Raw genomic sequence first — 21523 nt, 5'->3', positions numbered from 1 at the left:
CGGATCTGGTGACGGGGGCGGGGAGTTGGGAGGGGGAAACCTAAATCTTGGAAAACACTTAGAGTGGAGGGATCGGAATGAAACATGGTGAGAAAAATAAACACAAGTCCTAGATAGATGATTGACATAAACGGAACAGATCCGCTCTCTTTGGGGTAGTTGGGGGGGGGGATTTCTGAAAAATTAAAAAATGAGGTATTTTTAACTTACGAACGGGTGATCGGATCTCAATGAAATTTGATATTTAGAAGGATATTGTGGATTAGAGCTCTTATTTTAAACCCGACCGGATCTGGTGACATTGGGGGGGAGTTGGGAGGGGGAAACCTAAAACTTGGAAAACACTTAGAGTGGAGAGACCGTGATGAAACTTGGTGGGGAAAAAACACGAGTCCTAGATACATGATTGACATAACCAGAACGGATCCGCTCTCTTTGGGGTAGTTGGGGGGGGGAGGTTAATTCTGAAAAATTAGAAAAAATGAGGTATTTTTAACTTACGAACGGGTGATTGGATCTCCATGAAATTTGATATTTAGAAGGATATCGTGTCTCAAAGCTCTTATTTCGAATCCTAACCGTATCCGGTGACATTGGGGGAAGTTTGGGGTGGGGAAACCTAAAATGATGGAAAACGCTTAGATTGGAGGGATTGGGATGAAACTTGGTTGGAAAAATAAGCAGAAGTCTTGCATACGTGATTTAAATAATTGGAACGGATCCGCTCAATTGGGGGGGGGGGATTCTGAAAAATAAGAAAAAATGACGTATTTTTAACTTACGAAGGAGTGATCGGATCTTCATGAAACTTCATATTTAGAAGGACCTCGTAACTAGAAACCTGTCTAAGATACGTGACTGACATAGCTGGACCAGATCTGCTCTCTTTGGTGGAATTGGGGGGGGGGGGGTAATTTTGAAAATTGAGGTATTTGTAACTTACGAAAGGGTGACCAGATCTTAATGAAATTTGATATTTAGAAGGATCTTGTGCTTTAAAGTTCTAATTTCAAATTCTGACCAGATCCTGTGACATTCGGGGGAGTTGGAGGGGGAAACCGGAATTCTTGGAAAACACGAACATTGGGGTATTTTTATCTTACGAATAGATGATCGGATCGTAATGAAATTTGATTTTTAGAAGGAATTCATGTCTCAGAGCTCATATCTCAAATCCCGACCAGATCTTTTGACATTGGGGAGGAGTTGGAGGGGAAAATCTTGGAAAAACACTTGGAGTGGAGGAATCGGGATGAAGCTTGGTGGATAGAATAAACAAATGTCCTTGATACGTGATTGACAGAATCGTACTGGATTCGCTCTCTTTGGGGGAGTTGGGGGGAGGGGTTCAGTGATTTGGCGTTCGGTACTTCTGGACGTGCTAGGGTGATGAAAATTGGTAGGCGTGTCAGGGAGCTGCACAATTTGACTTGATAAAGTCATTTTCCCAGATTCGACCATCTGGGGGGCAAAAGGGAGAGGAAAAATTAGAAAAAATTAGGTATTTATAACTTACGAGTGGGTGATCGGATCTTAATGAATTTGATATTTAGAAGGACTTTGTGACTCAGAGCTCTTATTTTGAATCTTGACCGGCATTAAGCCTCTTATTTTCCTTTTTAAATCAATCTATTGATTCATAGAATTTTGTTAGAGCTCATACCATATGATCTCTTGGCTCTTAGCTCTTCTCGCCTCGTCACAAGTGCCATTTGAGCTCTTAGCTCTTGTTTTCTGAACCAAGTATATACTACCCAATCATCCCTTCAAATCTGTTTTATTGGTCTTCTTAGCGCTATATCCTTACTGTACTTATCCTTACTTTGCTGATAAAACCACCTTGGTAGGTAAAGCTTTCGACTCGGTCGAACTGACGTATAAAGTATGTTCTGCATTTTACTCTGGTTTCAAGTATTTAAGTATAGGATATTAATTAGCCATACATAGTAATTTGTAACATAAAATCCGATTAAATTGACAACAAGGGAAAAACTCCAAAATAACAATCGGATTTTAAGGTCGTAATAGGTAGTCGGAGCAATTGTCTACCTTTTTATGGTAAATGATCTTCCTGAAGTTTTCAAAATGAATTGTTTGCCTAAATTGTTTATTTCAAAGCTTCATTCGGGCTTCTGGAAACTTCTTTAAAAATCTATTAGACGCAACTGTACACAGAGAATAGTTCGTAACAATTCACTTTCTCCTACTACAAAACAATCATATTGTTTATAAGTCCCCCTTCCTTAGTGAATCTCAAATAATTGTGCTAAGAAAACGGCTTTTTGAACTCACATTATTTCCCCTTCAAGAATTATTCTAATTCTGCTGCACATCAAACAGTTCGTGGTAGCGAACTGTAGTATGGAGCGACCCGGCTCTATAGTAACCGAAACTCTAAAAAACTGAATTTTGATACCAATAGTTACATTAAAAGAATTGCATTTGAATGCTGATTTTAAATATATAAGTTTCATTAAGTTTAGTCCTACCCATCAAAAGTTACGAGGCTGAGAAAATTTGCCCTATTTTAGAAAATAGGGGGAAATGCCCCCTAAAAGTCATAGCATCGTAACGAAAATCACACCATCAGATTCAGCATATCAGAGAACCCTAGTGTACAAGTTCCAAGATCCTATCTACAAAAATGTGGAATTTTGTATTTTTTGCCATAAGACAAATCACGGATGCTTGTTTATTTGTTTGTTTGTTTTTTGTTTTTTTTTCTTTTTCCCAGGGGTGATCATATCGACCCAGTGGTCCTAGAATTTTGCGAGAGGGCTCATTTGAACGGAAATAAAAAGTTCTTGTGCCCTTTTTAAGTGACCAAAAAAACTGAAGGGCACCTAGGCCCCCTCCCACGCTCATTTTTTCCCCAAAGTCGTCGGATGAAAATTCTGAGATAGCCATTTTATTCAGCATAGTCGAAAGAGCATAGTCGCCTGCTCTTTATGCTAAAGTTTCTACTGTTTTAAAAAGTAGAGTTGAGAGAAAGAGTCAAACTTTAGCGTAAAAAGCGGGGCGTTTTGGAGGGAACAGCCCCTTTCATTTACGGGGTAATTTCTGCTCGTTTTGAGTTTTAATGCCGCTCCTTACTTTCAGTTAAAAAAAAAACTTTTTTTTTTAATCTGCAAAAAAAGCCGTCCACTCTGTAGCAATATTTTAGAACTTCACTATTGTAAAAAGTTTGATCATGACGGCCAATTTATAGAGTTTGAATAGTTGCATGTGTGTGAACTATTAGGGGGTACATTTTGGGCTGCCAAAATTTTTGTGGAGGATGATTAGGAATCACAGAAAGCAGACACCGTGTCAGAAAAAGATGCAATATTATATGGGAAATCATAAGAAAACATGAAAACTTCAAGAGGTGAAAGGTGTCTTGAATAAATTGGGGTAAAAAGTACACATGAAATTTGTGTCATAAATGATTCACGTGAGTGTATCATCCTTACTGGATTCGTGGAAAACAAGTGTGTAAATTAAAGAAAACGCCTGTCGAAGTACACTTGGATATAGTCTTCCTTTTGCCTAAAACACTTAGAAAAAGAAATCAGTATTGAACGCACTAGAGTCGCAAATTGAAGTATGAATTTTAGAATTTTCTTTTGACTCAGTGTTGTAAGTAACTTAGGAATTACGTCTAGGCATACGCACAGGAAGGACACCTCCATTCCTAAACTGTACCATAAGGGTAATTTTTAAACTAATGCCCCCCCCCCAAAAAAAAAGATCTTACTTAGGTGTCTAGTTACACCCTAATACACATAGCAGAGAATTAAAAGTGACAATAGCAACCTTTGATCCATGTAAATTTTGCTCGTTTAATTTTTTATCGCTTTTTATTTGAATACAATTTTTTTTCCAATAAGAAGTATAAAATGTACAAATTTCATTTCTAATAAGAATTCTCTGATATTTTCTATTAAATTAAAAAACTAATTTTTTTATTAAACAGCAAGACAATCGCATGAGACTAGTAAAGGCACCAACATACGACAAGGAGGGTTAAGGAATCCACCTTCTGTATGTTTTAAACAGAACTTTGAGATCATCCCCTGATTACTCATAAATTATATGATCCATTATCCTTCTTTTTATATTTTAAATACGATTTATCTATTTTTTATTTCTTCCAAGTCACCCCCTTCCAATATATGCACCGCTTGAAGAGACTGCTTGGGTTTCTGAGCCTTAATTTTTTCCAAAATTAAGGCTCTTAACAAACTTTCTCAAACTTCAGACCTATCTAAATCGTTGTTTTAGGGCAGAATGTACCTGGATGCCAGTTTTTCTGAAAACATATGGAGCTGTTTTCAAGAAAAATAAATAAATACACAATTATTGTGTATATGGCAGTCCCCGTCATATGCATGAATATGCTCAAGATGCTATTGCGTATGTTCGTCTCTATGGTCGTCCAGATTTATTTATTACATTTATATGTAATCAATCTTGGGACGAGATACTGCAGCTTTTACTTCAAGGACAATCGGCGGTTCATAGGCATGACATTACGGCCCGTGTCTTCCGGCAAAAGTTGAAATCACTGATAAACTACATTGTAAAACATGAAGTGTTTGGGTCAGTGCGTTGCTGGATGTACTCAGTGGAATGGCAAAAACGAGGTTTGCCACACGCACATATACTAATCTGGCTACATAAAAAAATTACTTCGAACGAAATTGATGATGTGATTTCCGCTGAAATACCTGATAAAAATGTCGATAAGGGGTTACATGATATTATTGTAAAAAATATGATACATGGACCTTGCGGTGCACTGAACGAAAATTCACCATGCATGGCCAAAAGAAGGTGCACAAAGCAATATCCTCGACTTTTAGTATCAAACACAATTACTGGCAATGATGGTTACCCACAATATAGAAGAAGATCTACTGAAGATGGCGGTAAAACAACAATAATAAAGAAGCGTAACGGTACCACCATCGAAGTAGATAACCAGTGGGTTGTTCCATATTCCCCATTATTATCAAAAACATTTAATGCACACATAAACGTTGAATACTGTAACTCCGTAAAGGCAATCAAATACATATGTAAATACGTCAACAAAGGCAGTGACATGGCAGTTTTTGGCTTGCAGCCCGAAATCAAAGATTTCGATGAAATCGTAGAATATCAGGCTGGAAGATACATTAGCAGTAATGAAACTGTTTGGCGAATTCTTTCATTTCTGATACATGAACGTAGTCCAGCTGTTGTTCACTTAGCGGTAAATTTACAGAATGGTCAACGTGTTTATTTCACGGAAACCAACGTGCAACAAAGAGTCCTGAATCCACCGGATACAACATTAACAGCATTTTTTTCGCTTTGCAAAAATGATTCTTTTGCAAAAAAACTGCTGTATACTGAAGTGCCTTCGTATTACACGTGGAATACTAAAAATAAAGTATTTGAACGTCGAAAACAGGGTAAGTCAGTCGACGGCCAACCTACCATCTTCAAAGATACCACGATAGGAAGACTCTACACCGTTCACCCCAATCAATATGAATGCTTCTTTCTACGCCTGCTTTTGGTGAATGTACCCGGTCCGACATCCTTTGAGTATTTGAGGACTGTAAATGGTACTATACATGACACTTACTGTAGTGCATGCCAAGCTCTGAATTTATTGGAGAATGACCAACACTGGGATAACTGCATCAATGACGCGTGCGAAACGTCAACCCCAAGTCAAATTCGTGCATTGTTTGGCATCATTTTAACAACTTGCTCTCCATCAGCTCCTACAGAGTTATGGGAAAAATAAGTCAAAAATGTCTGAAGATATACTCCATCGAAAACAGTTAGAGACGTCAGATATGACTTTTGATTTTACATCAGAAATTTATAACTACACTTTAGTTGTTATAGAAGATTTGTGCGTAAGTATGGCAAACAAACCTCTTCAGGATTTGGGAATGCCTTCACCTAACCGTATCGCTGCTGTTTCGACATGTGTAGAATTGGATCGTGAACAAAGTTACAGTACGAGTGATCTATTGTCGTATGTACAAAATAACATTTCCAAGTTAACGTCGGAACAAAAAGACATTTATGATACGATAATGCATTGTGTCGATAACAACGTTGGAGAAATTTTCTTTTTGGATGCGCCAGGAGGTACTGGTAAAAGGTTTGTGATAAAACTGATTCTGGCATCAATTCGATCAAAAAATGATATAGCGTTGGCAATTGCGTCGTCCGGAATAGCCGCAACATTGCTGCCTGGTGGAAGAACTGCTCATTCCGCTTTGAAATTGCCTCTGAACTTGCATTCTACAGAAACTCCCACGTGCAATATTTCCAAATCATCTGGGATGGGTAAAGTATTGCAGCAATGCAAACTTATTATTTGGGATGAGTGCACAATGGCACACAAAAAATCACTCGAGGCTCTGGATCAATGCTTGAAAGATTTGCGAGGGAAGTCGAAACCCTTTGGCAGCACCTTAATATTGCTTGCGGGAGATTTCAGGCAAACATTACCTATAATACCTAGATCAACTACTGCAGACGAAATGAATGCTTGCCTGAAAAATTCTAATTTATGGGCACACGTAAAAACATTAAAATTAACTACAAATATGCGTGTCCGATTGCATAACGATGACTGGTCAAACATTTTCAGATCAATTGCTGGCAATGGGAAACGGAAAGCTCCCAGTAGACTCAATTTCAGAACGTATACAGCTACCTGCTGATTTCTGTAATTTAGTGACGTCCAAAAATGAATTGATTGAAAAAGTATTTCCTAATATTCTAAAAAATTATAAAAATAATAAATGGCTAAGTGAAAGAGCGATTCTCGCACCCAAAAATATAGACGTCCACGAAATCAACAATATTGTTTTGACCAAGATTCGAGACCAGGCAGTCCTTTACAAGTCAGTCGACACAGTTTTGGAACCTAATGAAGCGGTTAATTATCCATCTGAATTTTTAAATTCCATAGATCTTTCAGGGTTTCCACCACACGTGCTACAACTAAAAATAGGCGTACCAATAATACTTTTAAGAAATATAAACCCACCAAAGCTTTGCAATGGCACTCGACTTGCCGTAAAAAAAAACAATGGAAAACCTAATAGAGGCCACAATCTTGACAGGGCCTTTTGAGGGTGAGGCTGTTCTTATTCCTCGCATTCCCATGATTCCAACGGATCTGCCTTTTCAATTTAAAAGATTGCAATTCCCAATTCGATTAGCATTTGCAATCACCATTAACAAAGTTCAAGGTCAATCATTAGAAAAATGTGGTATAGATCTTAATACTGATTGTTTTTCCCATGGACAATTGTACGTTGCATGTTCGAGGGTCGGTAAACCTGACAATCTATTTATATGCAGCGACAATTGGACAGCGAAGAATGTTGTATATTCGCAAGTTTTACGCAGTTAATTTGTATTTTGGAACCAAATGAAGCGGTTAATTATCCATCTGAATTTTTAAATTCCATAGATCCTTCAGCGTTTCCACCACACGTGCTACAACTAAAAATAGGCGTACCAATAATACTTTTAAGAAATATCAACCCACCAAAGCTTTGCAATGGCACGCGACTTGCCGTAAAAAAAACAATGGAAAACCTAATAGAGGCCACAATCTTGACAGGGCCTTATGAGGGTGAGGCTGTTCTTATTCCTCGCATTCCCATGATTCCAACGGATCTGCTTTTTCAATGTAAAAGATTGCAATTCCCAATTCGATTAGCATTTGCAACCACCATCAACAAAGCTCAAGGGCAATCACTAGAAAAATGCGGTATATATCTTAATACAGATTGCTTTACCAATGTACAATTGTATGTTGCATCTTTGAGGGTCGGTAAACCTGACAATCTATTTATACGCACAGACAATGGGACAGCGAAGACTGTTGTATATTCACAAGTTTTACGTAGTTAATTTGTATTGTATCTATCTATCTATCTATCTATATAAAAACGAGTTGTGTGTATGCATGTTTGTTTGTTTGTAAAAAGAGCGTTTGCATATGACGTCATTATTAGTACATACGGCTTTGTATATGGACAGACAATGGGAAAGCCATGAATGTTGTATATTCGCAATTTTTACGTAGTTTGAAACACATATATAAATCTATCTATATTCACAGGTGGGACACAGGGACACAACTACAATGGCGCGTAACTAAAATGGCGCGTAACGACTTACGCGCGCGGGGGGGCTTGGGGGGGGCGCGAAGTGCCCCACCAACTAGGTGTTGGGGTGGCGCGAAGCGCCACCCCAACAGCTAGTTTTTTATAATTGTCATACTGTATATTTGTTATATATATACATACATATATATATATATATATATATATATATATATATATATATATATATATATATATATATATATATATATATATATATATATATATATATATATATATATATATATATATATATATATATATATATATATATATATATAACAAATATACAGTACGGCAATATATAAGAAATACGTACTAAAAATACGTAGTAATATATAATATGTATAATTTGCAACAAAGAGCATTTAATACCATTTCCTCTCAATGCCGCAAAAAAGTAGAAAACGAAACTAAAAGAAAATTTCTCCAAACTTATTGCAGAGATAGGCCCTTACCAAAATTGATGTCTGAAAACGATGTGGTATGTAATACTATAATATTTGTAACCACATTTTCCCTATTAGTCATCAGTTCCCCGTCCTTGGGAGGGAAAATCCTTCAATATTTCAGAAAATTCTGGCCGGATTAACGTATCCTTGTTTTAATTTTAAATTAACAATCAGATATAATTGGAGATGCATTAGAAAGAAACGCCCCAGTTTAATTGAAAAAGAAGCTTGTATTCCCTCACGCTTTCAAATCAGATAAAATCCTAGTAGGGTTCAAGATCCCTGTGGATACGCAAAGCTTTTATTCGAAATGCGATGTATTAGTGTTGTGAGCATTATCCAAGTCCTTTAATGGAAGTGAATTTGAGAGGATAAACTTGAGTGAAATGAAATGTCATAGCACAGCTTTCAAAAGTTGATAAACGTTGGATTTACCAAGATTTAAAGAGCTTTAAAAGTAAGATTTTTTACTGTATTTAACCTAGCATATAAAAAAATGTTAGAAGAAGACCAAAAAGGAAAAGAAGTCAGTGACATAACCATAGACAGGCGAGAACCGTCATACCCCTAAAACCCAGGGTAAGATGAGTTTGGGTTTGCAACTGTTTTGGGTTTCCCTTCTTTTGCAACGGTGGCACCTCCTGTATAAACACCTGGGTAAGCCAATATACTTCCACCTGTCAGAAAAATAATTAATATAATTCTTCAAATTCTCTATTTCTTTCAATATAATTATTATTTCTTCTGATGCTATTTGCTATTTGCCATTCACTTGCCCTGGCAGGTCAGCAGAAATTCAAACCGTTAGACAATAAAGGTTTAGAAAACACCATATCACATTTGCAGAGACGTTTTTTTGGGGTGAGGAGGACAGAGGAGGCAATTACCCCAGGTGCAGAAATTTTAGGGCGCAAAATTTCAAATTAGTAATCTAACGGTTTCATTAAAATAAAATAGAGGGCGGAATTAAGAAATGAAAATAATTAATATATTATTCACTAATTATTCAAATAAAATAAAAAGCAAACATTAAATAACAATAATCAATATAATTAATAATAATTAAATAGTTTAACTAAATTATCCATTCATAACTACAGTGCCATAACTATTGATGGGCGAGAACCGTCTTACCCCTCCTAAGACCCAAAAAAGTATTTGAAACCCAAAAAAGTATTTGAAACCCAAAAAAGTACTTGAAACACAAAAAAGTAATTAAAGTATATTAATTTGACAAACCTTTGAATCCACTAAATTTAGATTACTAAATAACGACTGTCAATTTTTATGAATTTTATATAAATCAATTGATGTGTTCAGAATTATCTTCCTTTTATTCTTAAGGAAAAGAAAACCCTATTCAACTATATGTGCTGTCTCCTTCTCATATAATATTTGCGAGAGATGTTCTGAAACCATTTGTCGTAATACAATGCTTTGATTTTCCCTGTGTCATTCAACCGCAAAAATAATTCCACTGACCGAACTCTCTATTGAAAAGAACAGAGATCTTAATCTCTCAATTTTATATATGTGATTCGGGGTATTACTTCTTTTAGGAGAGCAAAACGGAGAAAAAATAATTGATTCGTTTGCTCAGATTCACGGTTAGAAAGTCAATTACAATCATTTGTTTTTCCCTCAAGTCTTTCTTTTCCTTGTTACGGACTGCTAGTTTTGCCATTACAATGGCTGCAATGCTAGTGAAAACAAAAGCTCCGAAGTTGGGATTCAAAGTCACTGGCAATGAGGGTTTTATTTTCATTTCATCTGGGTTGTAATTTATATAAACTGTAGAGTTTATTTTGGATTTTTTTTTATTGGGCTTTTCTTGAAACACTGATTTTTTTGTTGTTGAATTTTTGCTTTATAAAAGTGATTAATTTATTAGTAGCATTATTGATTTTATTCTTTTTACTTGATTTTCATAACACTGGGATCCTTTGTCATTAGTTGAGTTTTTTTCTTTTAGAACTTGATCATTACTTTGAATAATTACTAGATAATTATTTATCTGGGAATTTTTTTATATTTATCTGAATGAAATGTTTAGAAATAATACGGTTTATCATTGTTTTGAAAGAGGAATTTAACGGGGCCGAGGCTGAGAATACTCAAAATGTATCTTGTATCCAGGTTTAGTTGGAACACATGTGTGGAAATCTCTACAAGAGGGTATAAGGTTGAAGAATCATATTAGCCAGTTCAAGGGTAGGCTAGTACGTACAATTTGGGCTCTTAATAAGGATTTAGATAACAAATTTTATTTTATTTTTGTCCAAATGAAGTTTCCTGTAAATAACTGATTGTAAGGTGGGAGACAATCCAATGAATTTCCTGAAGGTTGTTGAAAGATGTCACTAAAATTATTTTTATTAATCCATTTATTATTATTTTTATTAGTACAATTATTTATTAATAAATTGAACAAGGTGACACCAGGGATAAAATGTTTTACTGTAAACATAAAAACTCAATTTCTTTTGGCTCTTAAGCAGTGAGAATTCACAAAGTATGTAGTTAATTTTTCTGTAGATTTTGAAGCTAGTGCATTTAAATCCTTACAATTTACTATTGTAAAATGGTATTCACATCCCCCCTCCAAAAAAATTGTACCAAATGTATTTCGTGAATTTTCTGTACACATTTTACGAGCAATCCAGAATAGACTCAAATTCAGTTTTAGGTTTAATAGAGAGTAGAAGGGTTTTGTATAAGAATTATCTGAGCGATAGGTCGTTTTAAAACAAAAGGAATGTAAAGAAAGTGGAGAAAGCATTAAAATATGAACTAAGGAGATGTGAAATGGAGGCGATGGATAAAATTGCTGAGGATCTGGAAGATGCGGCTAGACGGCATAATAGTAAAATATTATACTGGCATGTTAATAAATTGAAAGGGAGTAGCCGATCCGGACTAGTCCCAGTTAAAGATAGAAATGGGGCCACAATTAGTGATAAGGAAAAAGTTAAAGAAAGATGGGTGGAACATTTTGAGAATGTGCTAAACCGAGATACAGTTGCAGGAAAAGATATAGATGAAAATGAAAAAGTTTGTGATACCTTGGATGTGAAGGAAGATTTGTTTAGTGAGGAAGAATTAGCGACAGTACTAGAAGGATTAAAAAATAATAAGGCCCCAGGTGCTGATAGTATGATTAATGAGTTCCTTAAATATGGTGGCTCTGAGGTTAGGAATAAGCTACTGAAGATTATGAACATGATTTTTGAAAAAGGGGAAGTACCCAATGATTTTAGGAAAACCTTAATTAAACCACTGTATAAGAAAGGTGACAAGAGTGAATGTCGGAATTATCGAGGCATTAGTCTGGTCTCTGTAGGTAGCAAATTACTGAGTAACATGATACTTTTTAGACTGAGACATGCTGTAGACAAAGTTTTAAGGGAAGAACAATGCGGTTTTAGAAAAGGTAGAGGATGTGTCGACCATGTTTTCACTCTTAGGTTAATAATTGAGAAGTCCCTTCGTTGTCAAACACCTTTGGTCCTTAGTTTTATCGATTATGAGCAAGCTTTCGATTCTGTTGATAGAACAGCGTTAACAAAGGTCTTATCGTTATATGGTATACCAGAAAAATACATTAAAGTGATTTGCGCTATGTACGAGAATAATACTGCTGCGGTTAAGGTAGGAAATGAGGTTAGCAACTGGTTTTGTATTAAATCAGGAGTTAAGCAGGGTTGTGTTCTATCCCCCTTTATATGGATCATTTTGATGGACTTCGTCTTAAGGAGCACAGGAAAGGCAATTGGAGACCATGGAATCAAATGGGGAGGAAGAACGCTCCTGGACTTAGATTATGCTGATGATTTAAGCATATTAGATGAAAGTGTGAGCAAAATGAATGAATTTTTAGAGGTTTTACGAGTTCAGGGTGCTAAAATAGGCTTGAAAATTAATGTTAAGAAGACTAAGTCACTAAGGTTAGGAATAAGTGAAGATGAACAGGTGACCTTAGGTAACGAAAAGATTGATCAGGTTGGGTAAGCTTCAAGGTAAGCTTCAGTTACCTTGGTAGTATTATTAGTAAAGATGGTGGGAGCAGTGAAGATGTTAAAAGTAGAATAGCTAAAGCTCAAGGTGTTTTTTCACAGTTAAAAAAAGTTTGGAAGAATAGAAAGATAAGCCTACAAACCAAGATTAGAATATTGGAAGCTACAGTGATGACAGTGGTCAAATATGGCTCTGAAGCATGGACACTCCGAAAAGCAGATGAAAATTTACTAGATGTTTTCCAGAGAAATTGCCTACGGATTGTTCTGGGTACCCGGCTGACTGACCGTATTTCAAACAGTAGGTTCTACGAAAAGTGTGGTTCAATCCCGCTTTCTGGGGCTATAATGAAAGAAAGGTTGAGATGGCTAGGCCACGTTCTACGGATGAAGGATGACAGATTACCGAAGATTGTCCTTTTTGGCCAACCGTCTGGGGCTACACGGAAAGCAGGTCGTCCTTGTCTGGGTTGGGAGGATGTCATAAATAAGGATTTAAAGGAAATGGGAACTTCCTGGGAGGGTGTAAAGAGGGAGGCTTTAAATAGATTAGGTTGGAGGAGGAGCGTGCGTAGCTGTGTTGGCCTCAGGCGGCTTGGTGCTGCAGTGAGTTATTAGTAGTAGTAGTAGTAGTAGTTTCATTTACAGCAGACAAATAGAGAAATCGAAACCCAGGCTTTTATGAGAGCTCCAAATACCCACCCCATAGCACAATTTAATTTAAAAAAGGCACACTTCTGGAAGTAAAATGTCAGTATTTTCAAAAATTTTCCAAAATTCTCGATGAATCTTCGATTTTATTGATATATCTTTGACGTTTTTTATCTTGAAAATAGGTAGATGGCGTTGAATTATTTTCTATAACCATTTAATTTGAGTATGGATCGCTCTTACTGAGTCACTGCTGCTATGAAAGCTAGGTCTTAGCCTTTGACACCCTTTCTTAATAAGATTTTTTGACAATTTCCAAGCTAGAGAATAAACAACTTACGCTCTGTTAAGGTCGGTCTGATGTTATATTTCTTTTAATTTATGCTAGTGTATTTGTCATCACGTTCGTGGGAAAATTAACTTTGGAACATCAACATCAAGAAAGTAAAACATCGTTAATGTGAAAAATCTGTCTGTCTCACTCACGTTTTTGTTTATATGATTAAATTTTAAATGTTAGATTTTTAATATGAATAAATTTTTGATTAGAATATGATTAAAACTTGATTAAAATGTTGGTCAAAATATGAATAAATTTAATATAAAAAATAAATATATAAAATATATAAAATATTTAAAAGAGCTCAAAGTAAAAAAAAATGATCTTAATTAATAGATACCTTTCGTTTCTATTTATCAATAGTTGATAGTTAACTAGTAAATAATAAGATTATTATTATACAATATAATATTATTACACAATATCAAATAGTTCGTGGTAACGAACTGTAGTAAGGAGCGACCCGGCTCAATAGTAACCGAAACTCTAAAAAATGGAATTTTGATACCAATAGTTACATCAAAAGAATCGCATTTTAATGCTGATTTTAAATATATAAGTTTCATCAACTTTAGTCTTACCCATCAAAAGTTACGAGCCTGAGAAAATTTGCCTCATTAGAAAATAGTGGGAAACACCCCCAAAATTCATACAATCTTAACGAAAATCAGCGTATCAGAAAACCTTATTGTAGAAGTTTCAAGCTCCTATCTACAAAAATGTGGAATTTCGCAAAAATGTGGAATTCGAAAAACCTAATAACTACGTCTTTAGAGACAACTTACTCCCCCGCAGTCCCCGTTGGAGGGGTTGCAAGTTACAAACTTTGACTTGTGTTTACATATAGTAATGGTAACTGGGAAGTGTACAGTCGTTTTCAGGGGATTTTTTGTTTTTTATTTGGGGGGGAGTTGAGGGGGGTTACGTGGGAGGATATTTCCACGGAGGAACTTCTCATGGGGAAGAGAATTTCTATGAAGGGGGTGCAGGATTTGTAAGCATTATTCGAAAAAACAATGAAAAAATAAATATGAAAAGTTTTTTCTACTGAAAGTAAGGAGCAGCATTAAAACTTAAAATGAACAAAAATTATTACGCATATGAGGGGCTTACCTCCTCGTTATACCTCACCCTTTACGCTAAGATATTTTTAGTAATTTCAACTATTTTTTCTACGGCCTTTGTGATTCAGAGGTCATTCTTAAGGAATTGGGACAAAATTTAAGCTTTAATATAAACAGCGAGTTATGGACGAGGGTTAAGCCCCCTCATATATATATGTAAATATAAAACATATGAATATAGAAGTTCGTTACTTAAGTTAGTTCATAAGTTACGTATATTTTTTACCAATGAAAACGTTTGTAAAAAGTTAAAAGTTCTAGTTCCCTTTTTAAGTAATAACAAAACTGGAGGGCAACTATGCCTCCTCCCTCACTCCTTTTTTCTCAAAATCTTCCAATTAATTAGAATTAATTAATATGCAAATTTTGTTTTAATTATTTATGTGCGGAGAGCCAAGATCAAAACAAGCATTAATTCGAAAGCGTCCAGAAATTGAATAAAAAAAACAAGTTTTTTTAAATGAAAGAAAGGAGCAACATTAAAACTTAGAACGAACAGAAATTACTCCATATATGAAAGGGGCTTTTTCTCCTCAACGCCCCGCTCTTTAAGCTAGAGTTTCTTACTGTTTTAAAAAGTAGAGTTAAGAGAAAGAGTCAAACTTTAGCGTAAAGAGCGACACGTTGAGGAGGAAAAGCCCCTTTCATATAAGGAATAATTTCTGTTCGTTTTAAGTTTTAATGTTGCTCCTTACTTTCATTTAAAAAACTTGTTTTTTTATTTAATTGAATTAAACACTATTTTGGAATATCGTCACCATGGAAACTGTCAAAGATAATTTGAAATATCAAATCATTATATTAAAAAATTGTGAGTAGAAAACATTTTGTAAGAGAACAATTGTGAGTAATTTTTAATTATTTAGTGTGCTTAATCATTATGAATAACATTCAAATCATAAATAATTGATATTTCGTAGTTTCTATATTGTAAATGATAATTAAATAATTCTTTCTGATAAAGCAATGGCCAAATCAAATATACAAGCCCGGTCTGCAGCCTAACATTCAAAAGAAAATATCGCTGAAGAATTAGTTTCGCTATTTTGGCTTGGACAATGAATAAAATTAAAAAACGCCACCTAAAACTAAATGAAGAACACATGATTCAAAATTCTATTGAAAAAAGCCAAAAAACGAGGACATCAAAATATCTTTATTACAGCTCCAGGCTTCACCCTGGATGAGGTCACAAAAATTAATTTCTATATATAATTTAATAATACTTAGATATTAGACAAAGACGATATTTTTCTTGGACTAAAAGGCCGAATAAAAATCTACAATCTACATAGAAGCAGCATTTATTTTAGTGATATCTTTTTGGAATAATATTTCATAATTGCTAGTAGAATGTGCAGACAATGGTGTGAGATTTGCAGAGCGAGCAGGCCCAGGTTTGTCGAAAGTATGTTGTGTGCTCTGTGTCAAAATATTTTATTCAATTCAAAAAAAATTCCGTTTCATATAAGAAAATATTTCTAACATTTTTTATTACACAGCGATTTTTGTCAACCGCAATCATATTTAATAATTAAGTTAAGAAAAAAACTGTTTTCATAAAAGAAGTTTGTCAAAGAAAAGTCAAGAGCCCCACCAAACCACGGGAGAGCAGATGTAAAGTCAAATAATAATTCAAGCTTAAAACAAACATAAATCAACAAATAAATAAATAAACCAATAAATAAAACAATAAATAAACAAAATCCAGAATAAACAGAAAGTGCAATAGATAATCCATTTAAACTTAAAACAAACAGAGACTACAATATACAGGGGTAGTGTTATTTCCCCCTAAGCCATCAAAAGAACAGAACCTCATTTGCACTTTACTAAAACCAATTTTGATTTTGAGCAGTGTATTTTATTTGTCATAACATAAAAAAAGAAAAAAAAAGAAAACCATTATGACAACCAGGAAGTACCAATGAATGTTGGCAGTTTAATATATACTAATATTTATTCCTGAAAGTCTCGAAAATTTCAGATTTATTAAGGCTACAAAAGAGAAAATGTTTAAAATCACTTTGTTTTCATATGCGTTCTTGACTTCAGGATGCAGATACTGTTTTTGATTTATTTCACTATTGCTCTTTACGCTAAAGTTTGACTCTTTCTCACAGTACTACTTTAAAACAATAAAAAAAATTTGCGTAAAGAGCGAGGCGTTGAGGAGGGGACAACCCCTTTCATATACGGAATAATTTCTGTTCGTTTTAAGTTTTGATGTCGCTCATTAATGGCAGTTAAAAAACTCTTTTTTTTATTTAATTTCTGAAAGTTTTTTAATTAATGTATGTTTTGATTTTGAATCACCGCACATGAATAATCAAAACGAAATTTGCATATTATTTTTTCTCAGCTAAATGGCTTTCTCATAGTTATGGCCGGACGATTTTGATAAAAAAAAGCGGTGATGGAAGAGGTCTAGTTGCCTTGCAAGTTTTGGTTACTTAAATAGGTAACTAGAACTTTTTTTTAAGGAACGTTTTTATTAGTAATAAATATACGTAACTTACGAATTAACTTACGTAACGAACTTCTGTATTTGTATATTTTTATTACGTATCCGGGGGGGGGGGGGTTCGCCCCCCTGGTCAATGCCTCGCTCTTTATGCTAAAGCTCGAATTTTGTCCCAATTCTTTAAGAATGACCCCTGAATCACAAAAGCCGTAGAATAAATAGTTAAAATTACTAAAAATACTTTAGCGCAAAGAGCGAAATAATGTGGAGGAGATGAACCCCCTTATTTACGTAATAATTTCTGCTATTTTTAGGTTTTAATGCTGCTCCTTACTTCCAGCTGAAATTTCTTTTTTATTTATTTTTCCAATTTTTTTTTAATAATTCTAGAAAATCCTGTAGTCTAAAAAATCCTGTAAATCTAGAAAAATCCTTTCAACGGAAGTCATGGCCAATTGTAGAAAAAAGCCAAGACAGATTGTCCAGGTTAATTTTACCCCTTTGATGACCGTTGTTACTGTCTCCCATTTATGCTCCATGCAAACGTGTCTTTTTACAATGACGAACTAGAGTCGTACTAGAGTCTCATAGAGATTTTCCTCCTTCATGATAAATTCCTCCATTGAAAGATCCTCCCACGTAACCCCCTCCCAAGAACCCTCCCAACACGATAAAGTCTTCCTGAAAACATCTGTACACTTCCCAATAACCCTTACTATATGTAAACAATGGTCCTAGTTGCTAATTTGCAGCCCCTCCCCCGGGGACTGTGAGGGATTAATTCGTCCCGAAAGACATAATTGTTATGTTTTCCGACTATAATGAACAAAATGGCTATCTTAGAATTTTGATTCGGTGACTTTGGGTAAAAATGAGCATTGGAGGGGGCCTAGGTGCTTTCTAATTTTTTTGGTCACTTAAAAAGGTCATTAGAACTTTTTATTCCGTTAGAATGAGAACTCTATCGACACTATAGAACCATTAGGTCGATACGATCACCCCTGGAAAAAATAACAAAAATAAAACAACAAAAAACACACATACGTGATATGTCTTCTGGTAAAAAAATACAAATTCCACATTTTTATACATAGGAGCTCGAAACTTCTACAGTAGGGTTCTCTGATACGCTCAAACTGATGGTGTGATTTTCGTTCAGATCCAATGACTTTTAGAGGGTGTTTTTTCTAAAATAATTTTTTCTAAAATAAGGGAAATTTTCTCAGGCTTGTAACTTTGGATGGGTAAGACTAAAATTGATGAAAGCTATATATTTGAAATTAGCATAAAAGGCAATTTTTTTGACGGAACTATTCGTATTAAAATTCCGTTTTTTAGAGTTTCGGTTACTATTGAACCGGGTCGCTCCTTACTCAGTTCGTTACCACGAACTGTTTGACTAGTGCTAGACATTAGTTATATTAGATGTCTAGTGTCTAGTTTCTTTTTATTTAATTTTAAACCCCCTGAATTTGTCCTCAAAGTTTCCCAATATATGAAAAATCTAAATATTCCCTTTTGACAACTTGGATGCACATAGTGTCTTTTGGTTGAACATCCCTTGAAAATTTCAACTGAATATCCTCAGTCGCTCTGGATAAACTGCTGATATGCCCTTATGATAACCTGCATGTATTAATATGTTCTGATTTAGTTCAACATCCTCTTCAACATTTCCACAAGGCTTCGCTTTAATAATCTTATCCTTTTTGGAAAATCAGGATCAAACAGGTCCCCCATTTCCCAATAACAAATCTACCTGTGAACGATGGGAAGCTTACATAATTTGCAGCCCTTTCCCGTACGGCTGTGAGGGTTCATGTCATTCCTGGAGGCATAGTTATTCGATCTTTCGACTATTTTGAGCGAAATTCTATCTACAAATATTGATCGGATGTCTTTGGGGTAAGGAAATCTAAAAGAGGTGGGGTAGGGAGGCTATTTGCGTTCCAATCACTTCGACCTGTATAAACAGCAATGTGAACTAGTCTGGAAAAAAACAACAATACATTGAAGTCAAATCGGACTATTGTGCTGCTTATGATATGAGCAGTTTGTTTTTCCCTTTTTCTTATATTTCTAGGTAAGCCGTATATTATATAGACGTTTTTTTGGTAGTGGTAATTTAGAAGACTGTGGTGAAACTAACATACAATTGTTTAAAAGAGCGGAAACTCTGAAAAATGGGTTTCAGTTTTTTTACTGTTGCTAAAAAGCAATTATTTAAAAAACTCCCAAGCATGACGAAGGTAATCACAAAATAAATATATTCAATTTCCAACTATTTCTATTAGGGAGAAGTAAGGACAATACTTATTTCGTAAAAAAAAAGATGAACATGAAGATACCCAAGGAGCCTAACAAGGTAGAAAACAAAGAATTGAGCCGAATAATAAAACTTGCTTTTTATGTCAATATATTTTTTCAAAAAAAAATAGTAACATGAACTAGTTTTCAATTTCCCTGGTAATCTGGGATTGCCAGGGATCCTCCTCCCCTAAAGTGAAAAATTGATGGAGTAGGCACGAAAAGGAAAGTATTACCTGGAAATGGTTCTCTCTCAGCTCCCAATCCCGATAACATTTTTGGCTGCCTTCTGCTCCGAGAACTGAAATGTTTTATCTTGAACCACAACCTTAAATCATCCTATGTTTTTCTTATTGTTATTTTCCAAACTCTTTCAGACACATTTGGATTAGTTCAGATTCATGTATGCTCACATAAAATATTGTGAAAGGTCAAAATCTATATAATTTATTCCATGGGCTAAAGGCTTAAACGCATTTTCTGTTGTTGGATTTATAATGTTATATATCCATCTAAATGTTACAGAAGTGTGTATTTTTGTATATTCGAGTTTTAAAAGGGAGGAAGAATGGGCTAATACCTTTTCGAAACCCGCACATAGAAAGAGCCCAATTAATCACCTCTAAAAATGGTTTTCAGAAGAACTTCTGTGCTTTGTAGTCTGTCGTATTATTAAGCTTATCGCAGATACCTACAGTGTAAAACAATTTTTGATATTAACATATGCAATTAAATTATGAATTTGTTATTTATATTTTTCCCATTTTAGGTAAATGAGTGACTGGTCAGGAACAATGCTGACATCATCTCAGCTAAACCAGCTAAATAGACCCGAACCCATTCCTAGGTGGCAGCTCACTGAGACTGGTCGGGAATTTGCATCCGCAAATGAATGCCGGTGCCGAAAGGTCACTTGCTCCTGGAAGATTTTGGCTCTTGTTCTTCTCCTAACGTGCGCATTCTTGGCTTCGTTTTTGACGTATTTTGCTGGTATGTGGATCAAATGCTTGACTTATGACCGGAAGATTAAAAAAAAAATCACGAATTAGAAAAAAATACGAGTTAAATGAAAAACCTATAGAAAAATTGACAAAAACCTTGCTATGTGGAAGCATTATGGGTGGGATCCTGAAGCTAAGAACCTCCCTACAATTTACAGCCTGTCCCATGCCCATTGCTTAAAGTATGCTAAACATTACACTACAGTTTGAACCCTACTCTGATTTTGAGTCCTGATAAAATGCTTCAACTACATTTGTTTTTTTTGTTTCATGCTCATAGGAACTAGTTAGTGGTGTTAATTCCTAATCTCGGGTTGGGGTATCAAATTCGTCGTCTTGTCAAAAATTCAATGAAAATACCGAAAAAGTCTATTTTTCAATAAAATACCCCTAGATATATTTTTCAAATCTAAGAGGGAGCGGGTAAAAAGTCTTCTGGGGGTACATGTCCTCCCCACGCCCCTCGTAATTGCCGCCACTTGACTCATTGAATTTTATTCACGTCATTCATCAGCTTTAGTAAGCACATAGTTATGGCTCTTTGGGGCGAGGGGGTTTAAACACTGAAATAGTGCAAATACGTATATGTTAACAAAGTTGGTCCTATTACATCATCAGAAGAGCACAGAGGTCAGATTCCTTGGGGGGGGGGTGAGAGTAAAGCACAAAAAGAGTGTATTTTTAACCCATAAGACACTTTGGCATTTGTTATTTTTCTAACGCGCGCATTCTTGGCTTCGTTTTTGACATATTTTGCTGTTATGTAGATCGATTACTTGACTTAAGACCGGCTAACGATTTGTCAGTGTTTTGTTTATCTTCAGCTATTTTAGTAGCAACTGTTTTTACAACATAAAAAAAAGGTCGGTGTTTCCCTTCTGGAACTGAAATTGAGCTGAAGTTTAATTGACAAAGTATTTTTTTAAATATAATAAATATAAGAATTAATTAAGTGCATAATTCGCTTTTCTTACGATGATAAAATATTATGAAACGCTGT

At 35.1% G+C, this 21523-nt stretch overlaps 1 protein-coding gene across 1 annotated transcript in view; it reads left to right on the top strand.

Moving 5' to 3' along the window:
- LOC136039767 (teneurin-a-like) overlaps positions 1–21523 on the top strand; it is a gene marked incomplete in the record, with an annotated part of 538588 nt that overhangs the window by 31753 nt on the left and 485312 nt on the right. The window contains 1 exon segment of the mRNA XM_065723631.1: positions 20292–20512. Within this exon segment, the coding sequence (XP_065579703.1) occupies positions 20296–20512 (217 nt within the window).

The sequence above is a fragment of the Artemia franciscana genome, chromosome 20 (genome assembly GCF_032884065.1).
Source record: "Artemia franciscana chromosome 20, ASM3288406v1, whole genome shotgun sequence".
NCBI lineage: Eukaryota > Metazoa > Arthropoda > Branchiopoda > Anostraca > Artemiidae > Artemia > Artemia franciscana.
Note: the sequence above shows the minus strand (reverse complement) of the source record. Positions and strands in the feature narration are given on the sequence as shown.